This window comes from Asparagus officinalis, chromosome 7 (genome assembly GCF_001876935.1).
Source record: "Asparagus officinalis chromosome 7, Aspof.V1, whole genome shotgun sequence".
NCBI classification, from domain to species: Eukaryota; Viridiplantae; Streptophyta; class Magnoliopsida; order Asparagales; family Asparagaceae; genus Asparagus; species Asparagus officinalis.
Window position 1 is genome coordinate 19,455,474 of NC_033800.1, and position 12,137 is coordinate 19,467,610.

The window sequence follows — 12,137 nt, forward strand, 5'->3', positions numbered from 1 at the left end:
TGTCAAAATTAAAAAGAAAAATTCCTCAAGGACCCAAAATATGGGACCAATAGAGGGGACAAGTGAGGTGTCTCCCTCCTATTGGATAATGAGTTGGCCATCATTAATGATGGCCAACTCATTATCCAATAGGAGGGAGACACCTCACTTGTCCCCTCTATTGGTCCCATATTTTGGGTCCCTGTAGCAAAGCTCTATTATCTTAACTAGGCTAAATTTGAACCATATAAAGTTTGGTTAAAAAAAACTATTTTAGGGGCGAAATCATAGACTAGAAATTACTAGTTCAATTTAGGCCTAACTTTTGCCAAACAAAAAAACAAAAAATTAAATTAAAATTGTACCACCTAAAATAAGTTTTGTGAAGCTGCTAAACACACGCTAATGTTAGGTTGGGGGTGGATACCAGAAAGTTCTCTGGTTATAAATAAGCAAGGCAAAAAAGAGCTTTTCTCCGCTTCTCGAAAACGAGCACCGATGTGGGAGAAGATATGATGCTCAAGCCTTGCGACGACCAACACGAGCCATGAAACCTGTTTTGATCTGCGCAACGGACCGTGAAGAACCACACTGCAAGAAAGCATACAAGTCACAGATTAAGGATAACACTAGCATTCAATAATAACATACTGTCTAAATAGCTAGAGGGATGTTTTTTGGTTTTCCATTTATACCCAATCCTATTACCTCCGTTCTACATTCTAACTTAATGATATTTGTTTTGGATTAAGGGTATTTTGCCAATGGTCCAAATTTCAGCTTCCACCGTTCAACACAATCCTCATTCTCACCCTTTCTCGGCCATTTGAGGACAAAAAAAAGGGACTAATGGGACTGTGGACATGGCATTAAGTGAGAGAATTGAAGGAGGTGAAGGAGGGTGCGTGTTGATGGGACTAGAAGCATATCATTGGGTGAGGGAGGTGTTCAACATTTTGAGGACAATAAAAAGAGGGAAGATGGTAGGATTGGGTGAGGGAGGGTAAGTGTGATCAAGGAAGACGGTGGGAGCGCGGGAGTAGTCAGCATTTGTTTGGGGGAGAGGGGAAAAAAGCAGATAAAAGGAGAAGAGGCTAAGGTGATTGAATCCCAAATCTTTCAGCAAAAGAGAAAAGTCATCTTCAAAGATCACCAACATCAAAGAGAAGAAGAACTGGCTGAAGGGGAACAACTTCAAAAGTAAATATCATTCCAAAGAATTACAGCCACTTAAGCAAATAACTAATGAAAATTATTGTGTGGGGGTTACTTCCTTCTACTTCTACCAAATTGTATGACCACTCTCTCTATCATTGGCCATTTTGAGATTTCACAGTTGCAAACTTGTTTCTAGCAATGAACTACTGATGCTTGAAAGTACTATGTGAGTTTTGCTTGTACGGAGCTAGAGTTAAAGTTGATTGGTGATGACTAATTTTGCAACATTACTTCAGATTTTCTGCAAGGTACTCATAAAGCCTTGCAGTTGCTTTCATGCGCCAAGGGATAAAATATTCATCTTACTCAATGTTGTGTAGTGTTAATATTATGATTACTAATGTGTCTCATTCTGACCATTTTCTATAAGCTGAACTTATTAAGTCTTACTTCAGCGTTGAAATCAACCTGACTTTCAACACTTATAATTATTGAGGAGAAATCATCGATTTGTTTGCATAGAGCATGAATTGTCCACTTTCCCTCGCGTCACGCGGGGATTATCTGCTAGTATAAAACTAAAGTTCAACATATAATAAAGAGAGAATCAAGAAATCAAAAGTTTCTTGGACAATTTATCTTCAGGTTAATTTGTGCATAGGTAACCTGTACTATAGCTTATCACCCAATTAAGGATAAATCCCCTGTAGTTCTATTGTTGTAGATAGACCCCGAGTGAATTTTTTTTGTATCTTTTACCTCAGATGGTCTATTTGTCGTGAAACAGATTTCTCATCCTCTAAGGTAACAGAGTCAAAGAGAGAGAGAGAGAGAGAGAGAGAGAGAGAGAGAGAGAGAGAGAGAGAGAGAGAGAGAGACTCAGGGGTTTATCTGCATCAACAGAATTATAAGATTCGACAAATAATAAAGAGAGAATCAAGAAATCAAAAGTTTCTTGGACAATTTTCTTCAGGTTAATGTGTGCATAGAAAACCTGTATTATAGCTTATCACCCAATTAAGGATAAAACCTCAGTAGTTCTATTGTTGCAGATAGAAGAGAGAGAGAGAGAGAGAGAGAGAGAGAGAGAGACTCAGGGGTTTATCTGCATCAACAGAATTATAAGATTCGACAAATAATAAAGAGAGAATCAAGAAATCAAAAGTTTCTTGGACAATTTTCTTCAGGTTAATGTGTGCATAGAAAACCTGTATTATAGCTTATCACCCAATTAAGGATAAAACCTCAGTAGTTCTATTGTTGCAGATAGAACCTGAGTGAAATTTTTTTGTATCTTTTACCTCAGATGGTCTATTTGTCATGAAACAGTTTTCTCATCCTCTGATGGTAACAGAGTTGGGGGAAAAAGATAAAAGAAAAAAAGACACTCAGGGGGTTTATCTGCATCAACAGAATTATAGGAAGACCACCCGCAATTTGGTGATAGTAAGGGGTCTTTCCACGATTAATCCTTTTTTAATAACTATCTCACGAATTCAGAGAAAGCGAAGGGAGATGACAGGTTCTGCAATTGTGAATAATAATAACAAAAAAGATTTAAGGAATCACCTGCTCACACCGAAGAAAGAACAGCCGATTCTCCTTGGAAAGTATAGTATCCGCACTTTTGCAGCCATTGCATATGACATATTCATCTGGAGAAAGGTGTAAGTCATATGAACAAGTAGCATTAAGGACGTAATAAATACACAAGAATGAACACATGATATCAAGTGATTCAGTAACCAGAGAAGCTTAAATAATCACCAACCCAGAGATACCACCTTGAGCTACTCAGATATTAGCCCATTATAAGAACTTTGAAACTGATAAATGAGACAGTAACATTTTCACTATTATGTTTCTATTCAAAAAACATATTTGTCAAGGTTCACCAAAATTAAGAATGTTGTTTTCGACCTGACTTTTCACATTTGTTCTGACCAAAACTTGCTTCCTGTGATCAGACAAGCAGGCCATCCAAAACTACAGAATCATATTCAATGAACCAGAAAATTTGATATGTAGTTGAACCAAAGTTGTCAGTTATTAACCCTAACACCTTATATATCTGATAGCTACCTACAGAAAATCTTCTACAAAACCTTGAAATAGGAATAGATTGTACAATCAAAGCTTTACTTAAATACAGAGAAGAACCATTTGTGTTCAGTCCATTGATGAAATGGTTTAGTGTCAAGATAGGAAGGTTGATGATAAAATGAAGGCAAAAATACTTCAGTTTGTGATTATACATTTTGGACGAACTGATTTAAGAATGCTTTTGGACGAACAATTGAGATAAGAGGAACGTTTACATAGGACATTTACCACAAACAATTTGGGTGCCAATATGATGATTTCATCCATTAAATGTCTCGTAAACTTTCAGAAGAATGGAAAAGTGGTCAACTTAAAAGATTTGGGAGCAAACTTATGAAATAAGCATGGTAAACAGACACAGTAATACACAACGATTGTGCGAGAAAATTTAAGAGTATCTCAGACACAAGATTTGTGCAAATACTAGATGGATTTCGCTTGCCGATATAGATCGTCATTCATGAATACTCCAATCATTAAGAATAATTCAGGAAATCATAGGAATATGGAAACTAATGAACTTTTGATGAAGGTCACAGTTAAAGTTTAAAAGAAAGAATAATACATAGAAAATTGAAAATACTCTATAATTTTCTTCGCCGCTTCTAAAATTGTATCTTGACATCAATAATTAAAATTAAAAATACTCAAGAACATCTTTTATTCTTCCATCTTTCGTAAATTAGCGAGAAAATTTGGAATTAAATCCACAATTGACTAGTAAGAAGTCACTTTTTCCTCGCAAAGATCATTACATTGATACTAGTGGAGATGTTTTTAGGTCGAAAGACCCAGTTTCATTTTGAAGTTCATACTTCATACTTATTAAAAGTTCATGACCTACACTTCCATTGGACACATTATTGATACTCTTAAACACACTCTATAAAGCTCTTAGAAAAGTTTCAATAAAGGGTCCACTTGACAGATGATTGCTGATGACACAGGTAAAAGACAATTGACTAGGGGATAGATGCGGAAACAGGACAGACAATACATGGATATGACAAATCCTAAGGCCCAAGGATTGGCATGGACACAGCAAAGATATGAGCAAACCATGAAGTACTAGGCCGCTATACATTGGAAAAATAGGTAACTGAACTTTAATCGTAGCTAAAGCATCATACAATTGAGTTAGCAAACAAAAATTTTCAGATTTTACAGAGCATTTGTCATGGCAGAATTGGGATCTTCAGATGGTATGAAGAGAGAACTAATCATGCTAGCAGAAACCATCAAGAATTCAACACCATAAGCACAAATTTAAGTGGATTTTTTTAAGACAAGTCATCCACATGATTCAGGGAAAAGAGCAAAAAGCCAGAAACCAAGACTATAAAAGTAGCACATATCATGATAACAAAAAAGGCAAAAGGAAAGAAATGTATTGTATTTTTTAAAAGAAAAGTGACTGGCTTTCCTGTTTGCAAACTCAAAGGATACCCTCCAAACATACTTGAATAGAAGCAACTAAGATGTATATGATCGTGGTTTTAATGGGGAAGATCGCTCCTAAGGGAACTCAATGGAGGAAAGGATTCATGTCGCTACCCAAACTTTTTGGATAAAGGACTTGTTTTTTGTTGTCTTATATATCTGCAAGGTAGCCTTAAAACTACCGTCGTAAAGATGTCATATGAACATCCTTAACATTCTTAAAGGGAACTCAGTGGAAGAAAAGGATTCAGGTAGCTGACTCAAAAGTTGTTGGATAAAGATCTTGTTTTGTTGCTGTATATATCTGCAAGGTAGCCTGTAAATTGCCGTTATAAAGATGTCATACGAATATTTAAAGCATTAACATCGTAAGTAATTTTAGTTCATCTCGGTAATCATCAGGACTAGCTCTGATATGGCTGAAAGGCAGATAAAACATTCCCACATCCATGTTTTAAAAAGCTCTCGCCTAGGCCTAGGCAGTCCGCTCGCCTAGGGCTTGGGCGCAGCTAGAGCAGCGGATACTGCTTATGTGGACTGTATGGCTTAGGACTTTGTCGTGAGCTCCTCTATTGCTGCTTCCAGGTCCTCTAACCTTCTCCGAACTCCTCCAGCTGCCTCCATTGACTACGAAAACCTCCTCCAGCTCCTCCAGACTTCAACAAAACCTCCTCCAACACCACTTAAAAAAGTCCTCCTAGGACTAGCGCCTTGGCGCTAGACACAAGTTTAGCACCAAGTGTTGCCTAGCACTTTCTATAACATTGATTGTAACCAAAAATTAAAAAATAGAAAAACGCATAGGCTCAGCCTTGGTTCACGCCTAGGCTATAGGCGCTAGGTTCGACGCCTAGGCTGCCTAGCACTATTTGTAACCTTGCCCACATCATCAGAGGGGTGGAACATAGGCATTTACAATGAAGGACGAACATCAAATGATTGGCAGGACAGTGAAGTTATTGAAAAATGAAACCAGGATCATACAGCTCAAGAAGCAGATTCAGAATATATAAGGGTATTTTGCAGAAAAAACAAGAATAGTAAGGAGAGACAGATGTACCGTAAGATAAAATTAAAACAAAAAACATCAAAGAATCTGCATATCTTTGAATTAACTGCAAAGAATTTCAAAGGAACACCAGAGAAAATGTATGAAAATGTGCTAAAGTAATTGGCAAGGACCAGACATGAGAAGCGTGAATTAGTGTTGTCATGACTAAAGAAAGATAGTGTCAATATCATCCCATCAGCAACAACAATTACATCCATAAGGCTTTTAGTACCAAATGAGGTTACTGCAAGGCATACCATCAAAATTTGACGAAAGTGCAGATATTATTATGTTAAAGCACATCAACTACTACAGTGAGATGTTGAGTTCACATTTAAGAGTTAGAATTTGAGCTTACTGTACATGTCATGCCTTAATAGTTTTGATGCTGTGTGTGTGGGCAAATGTTTCATTATTACCATGAGTTATCTGTTTATCCTTAAGAAAGGAACCCATTGCTTCCCCTGGTTAAAACTTTGTTCAAACTTCTCCACCCAACATGAAGAACTCCTAAAAGGTATAAGGATATATGAAGAAAGTTATATGTGACTTTAATAAGACCTATATGTTAGAATGTTGTTCCTCTATGCGCGTGGGAATAATATGTAACTGAAACCACAGTAATTAAGAAGAAATATACAGAAAACAAGAACATAACAAAGTCAAGTAAACACAATTGAAAGCACAGACATGCACACTGAAAGATGGATAGAGAGAGAAAGCAAGAGAGCTTACTGATGTATTTTCTCAGAATACTCTCAAAATTTTTAGGAGCAAATCTTCCCTTAACAACCAACCTCTGCTGTCCATCAAGCGATCCATTTGTACCCAGCTCAGCCAGCAAGAATGTCATGACATGTTCCGGCTGCCTATGCATCCTGAGAATTGAAGGAAATAATTAATAAAAATAATAATAACATCTAAATGAATCGAGAACGGTTACCAACATGCAATGGATTTCTCACTTTTCAGCATTGCAGATCATGTGAATGAGTTTTAAGGTTCAGTTTATAAACTCTCATAATTTAGCATAGAAAACCGGAGAACTATGCCTATGGCTCAATGCACAGAATATAACGTCTGCATAATAAAATGTTTCAAATATGATTCACAAGCGTGAAATCAAGCATACCCAGAAGACCTTGACCAGTTGACCCTAACAGAGAGCCAGTTTCATGGTATGAATACAAAGAGGAACTTCCTAAAATTAACAGGAGTTTCACAACAAATAAAATACTAACATGATGCCCATAGAGAAGACAACAATTTCAATTCAATACCAACTGGAATCAAACCGCAGTTAGCAACTATTGAATAAGGTAAATGTGCATGAGGCATAAAATGGGGCAACTCTAGTAACCTGTTGACAAATGGGCTCGGAATGCCTATCAGCCTTTGACCCTCACATATCTATGACCCAGCAAATAAAACCCATTCCATCATCTAAAACCCTAACCAAAATTAGGAAAAGCGCTAGGCGGCCCAGGCATTGGATCCGACGCCTAGCGTCTGGGCGGGGCCTAGACGGTTTTCCTATTTTTTATTTTTTACTTGCAATAATTGATAGTAAATATCAATGTTATAGAAAGCTTAGGTGTCGGACTAGCGCTTAAACGGATTCCTTTCCTTCATTTAACTGGTGATGGAGAAGGTTCTGCTGAAGGTCGGAGGAGGTAGAGGTGTTCATAGTTGGAGGCTTGAGGAGTTTGGAGGAGGTTAGAGGACGTGGAGGCTGCAAAGGAGGAAATCACAATCAAGACCTAAATGGTGCAGTCCATATAAGCAAACCATGCTCCCTAGGCTCTCCCAAAACCTAGGTGGGCAGCCTAAATACCGTCTAGACGCTAGGCGACTGACCAAGGTAGCGCCTACGCCTAAGTGTACGCCTAGGTGGGCTAGGCGAAGCCGCAGAGGCTTTCTAAAACATTGATCCTAGCCCTAGTCTTTTTCTACAGCCTAACTGTTCTCCTCACAAAAATACAAACTTTTTGCTGATTCCAGAATCAAGGTTTTGAGAAATTAACTCCACAACTATTTCCATTCTACTACAATTTTGTACCTACATGTCTGCACTCAATTAGAATTGTGGCACATAACTTATTGTGTGTCAAATCCTTCTTTGATTTTTAGAGTCTGACTTTTTGCATGCATCCAGATCGCTCAAGTTAGATTTTTGTTGAATTATTGTGCTTATGTTCATGTAACTTCATTTCATTGAGCTTGTGGTTCTAATTTAGTGAAAGCGGCAGTTAAGTGTGATTGTAGGATCCGTAAAAATCTGAATCTCAAATCTTGTTTCTTAGTGTAATTATGTACTTTAATGCTTCTAATTTTAGTGAATAATATATGCTAGTCATAACTAGCACTTATGCATATAGACAAAAAGGCAACAACTTTGTGCAATACGATGATTAGGACAATTAAGGTGAAAACTGACTTGGAACTTGAGCTTGAACCCCCACCCCCACCCACCCCTCACCCCCAACAAACACAAACATAAACAAAGCACGTGCATGTACACGAACACTAGGGGGGGAGCAGAAACTCACATCAATAAAAAAAGCAAACCAACACATAGAAAGCACTTTGTCTCCAAATGAACCCTTTGGTTCTATCAGTTGACAAGTTATAACAATCCTGACAATTATATATTAGTAACTACTTAGCCAATCAACACCTGATATAAGCTAACTATGCCTCAACATGCAATCTAGTCAACCAGCCGAAGGATTATGCCATTCGCATTACCGAAATAACAAATTGACCTCAGTTTGGGTTTCAGAGGTCTGGTCTGGATAGGACTAACCACTGACCCACCGAAAGCAATCAAGGTGCAGAGATGGTTGAAGTGTTTCAATGCATCAAGTAGTCAAAAGTATGAAGAAGGGTGTGCAAGTTTGCTACTTAAGAAACTGATACAAAGAACATCCTCTGGCCTATGAAGTAATTTCATGCTATAGTATTGAGAATGTTGCATAAGGTTTTTGTAATCGTGTTTGGGCCACAATAACAATGTCACTGGTAATCAAATTCCTCCAATTATCATGATAATGCCACTGGCCGCAGCATCAGGGTCAATAAAAAAATCCCTTAGAAATCCATGATTTTTTTCCATGAGTTACTCAGATGCCAGTCCTAGTACAAATACAAAAGTTCTGTCATTAGCATGGTAACCCACCTTCAATACTGCTCAACAAATTCTTTCATGGACAACAAGGATCATGGCTACATAGAGAGGATTTTTTTTCTTTCTTCTTATTCTAAAACTCAGTTAGATGCCTTTAAATTAGATAATGTTAGCTCCTTTAAGAAAAAGAGTAACAACCATTTTGATACTCATTTTTCATTGACCTAGTTATCCTTCTAAAACGAGCACTTCCTCCTGCTAAATTTCTTTCCCAGATTTATGATGAAGAAGAATAAGATAACTAGAACAAAAGATAATAAATAAAGTGTCATATTATAAGAAAGAGAAATAAATAAACATCCTTGCAAAGGCATAAGCATAATCAGTTTACTAAGACAAAGCAAGTCACATGGAAATGATTTAACAGCAAAATTGGAATTTATAGACTTATATTAAAGAAAATCGAAACATACGTCTTGCATAAATCCATGAAATTTGCAAAGACAGTCTTCTTAGTTCCTTCTCTAAGAACTTGCGGAGGCCTCATAATTGTCCTTCGCCTATCTCCAGCAAGATCTGGATTATTCTCACGCAATATATTGAACACTCTGCCCAGAAGCTGCTTAATAAAAGCATGGACGTCAGTTTTCTGATCATATCCTTCGCCGAATGCAGAAAGAAAAGCAAGAATCAACAAAGAGACAATGTAAAACCTCATCATGACACATCTAAGCAGAGGTAAACAAATTGTTCGATTAGTAAAAGTAATATATGCTAAAATCAAAGACAAGCTTCAAATAGTATGCCAGTTTGACTGATAAGGAATGGGCTTGTTAAGTTCCTGCCTAACATATCACTAACTAAACCTAGTCAGAAAGATTCTGAAATATAAAACATTCAATGGTCTCATCTCATTAAAAAAAAGAAGAAAACAAAGTTGACAATCCTTTCAGCCATACAAGAATGTCCGAAGTTGTAAACTTTCTGGGATCTGGTTAGAGTGATAATAATGTATAAAAGGCGGACCTCTTCATAATGATAGTCTCGGTCAGTGCCTTCCCAAGGATACCGGGTACCTCCCAATTCAATGCCCTCTCCTTGCTCTTCCTCTCCAAAATGATCCCCTAAATAACATATTAAAAAAAGTGAGTTTCCAATTAGTCCTGCTACAAACAAATTATTTCCAGTCACTAGAGTGAACAATAAACAGATCCTATAGTCCTGAAGGAAGTTAACTTTAGAAATTTTTGGCCAGAAATTATTTAATTATGAATGCTTACCATTGCCATCCTCACCGCCATCACCATTTTCATCTTCAAGGAAGTCAGTTTCCACCTAAAGGAGATCACGGAATAGTTATTAGCTACACCACAGGTAACATGAAGAGTATATAGCATATTTAAATATAATACTCCAGGAAATTAAGATGCATACTAACCTGCTTTTTCTTCTTCTTCTTCGTTCCAACAAAACTAGGTTCAACATCAGCAACTGCATGGGAGACAAATATAAATTCTCATACCCCAACATCACCAGATATCAGATTTAATCAAGTTCTCATATGGGTTTTTAATGGAAGTAAACCTGACAGATCTTCCGCTTTCTCAGCCAGCTTATCTATCTCTTCAGATGGATCTTGAACTACTACTTTCTTCTTTTTCTTCTTTTTTGTTGGATCGAAGGGTGTAAGCTACAATTTAATGCCCAATGGTAAGTAATACAAAAGCATAAGTTGTACACAGATAATTTTTTCCCTGGAAATTATGTAAAAGGGAAAAATAAAAAACACCAATTTTTCAGATAAACTAGAGCAAAGCCGTGCTTTTTTCAACAACTTCAACATAAACTAAAGCCCAAAATGAAACTTAATTAACTTGAAAACTAGTTCATTCCAGAAAAAACCTCTCCAAACAGGGAGCTAATACTATATATAAATGCAGACCTTGGGGAAAAAAAGGGGAAAACCTAAAAGTACTATGTCTGACAATTTTTCCCAAGGGAATTTTGGACTGGTTACTCTAGAAGCTTTAGAAAGATGTGATTAACAGTGCCATTTTTCCATCTAATACTTGTTCCTTTTCCGGATAAATAATGTAGTCCATAATTTATATGCCTTGATCCCCCCNTTTTCCCTTAGCCCCCCCCCCCCAACTTCCTTCTTCTCTTGACAAGTACTTGGCCAATTTGAATTTTATTATTGAAACTACTTCATTTTCTCCACTTTTTAGATAAATATTGCCACATATTTGATTTAAATAAACTAAAAGCAGCTTTTTTCTGAAAGCAATTTGTTCCTTTGAATATTCATAGTTTTTTAATATTCACAAAATACAATTACGTTTCACTGTAGATTTTCTGAAGTCTTTTCTTTTCTAAAAATGCATAATTAAAAGATAAATACAATTGAAAGACCTACAGTTATGGGGTAAAGGGCTTAGGAAAAATTCCTTTTGGGCAAATTTCCATCAAAGATTTATTTTCACTCCCTATTTCTATCAAGGAGGTGAAGAAATCCTAATCCATGTATAACTAAATCAATATTTATTCCAATATACAACAAACTCAAATCAAAAGGGCACGAGAAACTTTTACCTCGGGGATCTCACTTGGTGCATCATCCGCCATATTCACCGAAGCCTAAAGTCCAAATAAAATCTGAACAAAATACCAAGATAACAATTAAGAATTACGAAAGGCCAACATAGCCAAATCAAGTTCTTACTATAAGCCAATCACTAAACCCAAGATCAGAACTTCAACCCTAAAAAACAAAAAAGCCGATGCCTGAAGTTTAGAAATTGGTTCTATCCCTGAATCCCTGGCAAAATCGACGGATAAACCCCAACTTAGGGCAAAAAAAGATGGGGAACCCTAAAAGATTCAATTTTTCCGTAATATAATATCAAATAAGAATTAAAAGTACCTTTAACTAATTGAAATCGCAAGAACTAGCAGCCGCCAAGGAGAGAAAAAGGGTTAGGAACTTACTCGGGGGTTTTTGATGAGAGAATGGGGCTACTTGAGACCGTGGTAGCTTTATATCGAAGTCCAGAGCAAAAACACTTTTTTTACAGCGGTATATATATCGGATTGGGATCCTCTTCTAATAAATATTGTTCCTAATATCTTTTAATAAATAAATTTTAACATTTGATTTTATCAATCAAAGGCCAAGATCTCATCCTTATCCTCCCTCTATTTTTGTTCATGAGAAGATCTTGACCTTTAATTGATAAATCAAAGGCCAAGATTCCATTAAGAGATATTAGGAACCTCCTT

General features: G+C 36.7%; 1 protein-coding gene across 3 annotated transcripts; it reads right to left on the reverse strand.

The window, feature by feature from the left end:
- On the reverse strand, positions 412-11,937 carry LOC109848775 (eukaryotic translation initiation factor 2 subunit beta-like). 3 transcript variants are annotated; one of them, XM_020418443.1, is made up of 11 exons: positions 11,782-11,875; positions 11,619-11,676; positions 11,451-11,513; positions 10,443-10,548; positions 10,297-10,349; positions 10,139-10,193; positions 9,885-9,982; positions 9,332-9,477; positions 6,467-6,609; positions 2,707-2,792; positions 412-570 (listed from the first exon to the last, which is right to left on the reverse strand). In XM_020418443.1, the coding sequence occupies exons 3-11, from the start codon at positions 11,481-11,483 to the stop codon at positions 499-501; spliced, it is 792 nt and encodes a 263-aa protein (XP_020274032.1). In that variant the 5' UTR covers positions 11,484-11,513; positions 11,619-11,676; positions 11,782-11,875; the 3' UTR covers positions 412-498. The 3 variants fall into 3 exon arrangements, with proteins under 3 accessions (XP_020274032.1, XP_020274033.1, XP_020274031.1); XM_020418444.1 differs by lacking the exon at positions 11,619-11,676 and having other exon boundaries at positions 11,847-11,937; XM_020418442.1 differs by lacking the exon at positions 11,619-11,676 and having other exon boundaries at positions 11,782-11,902.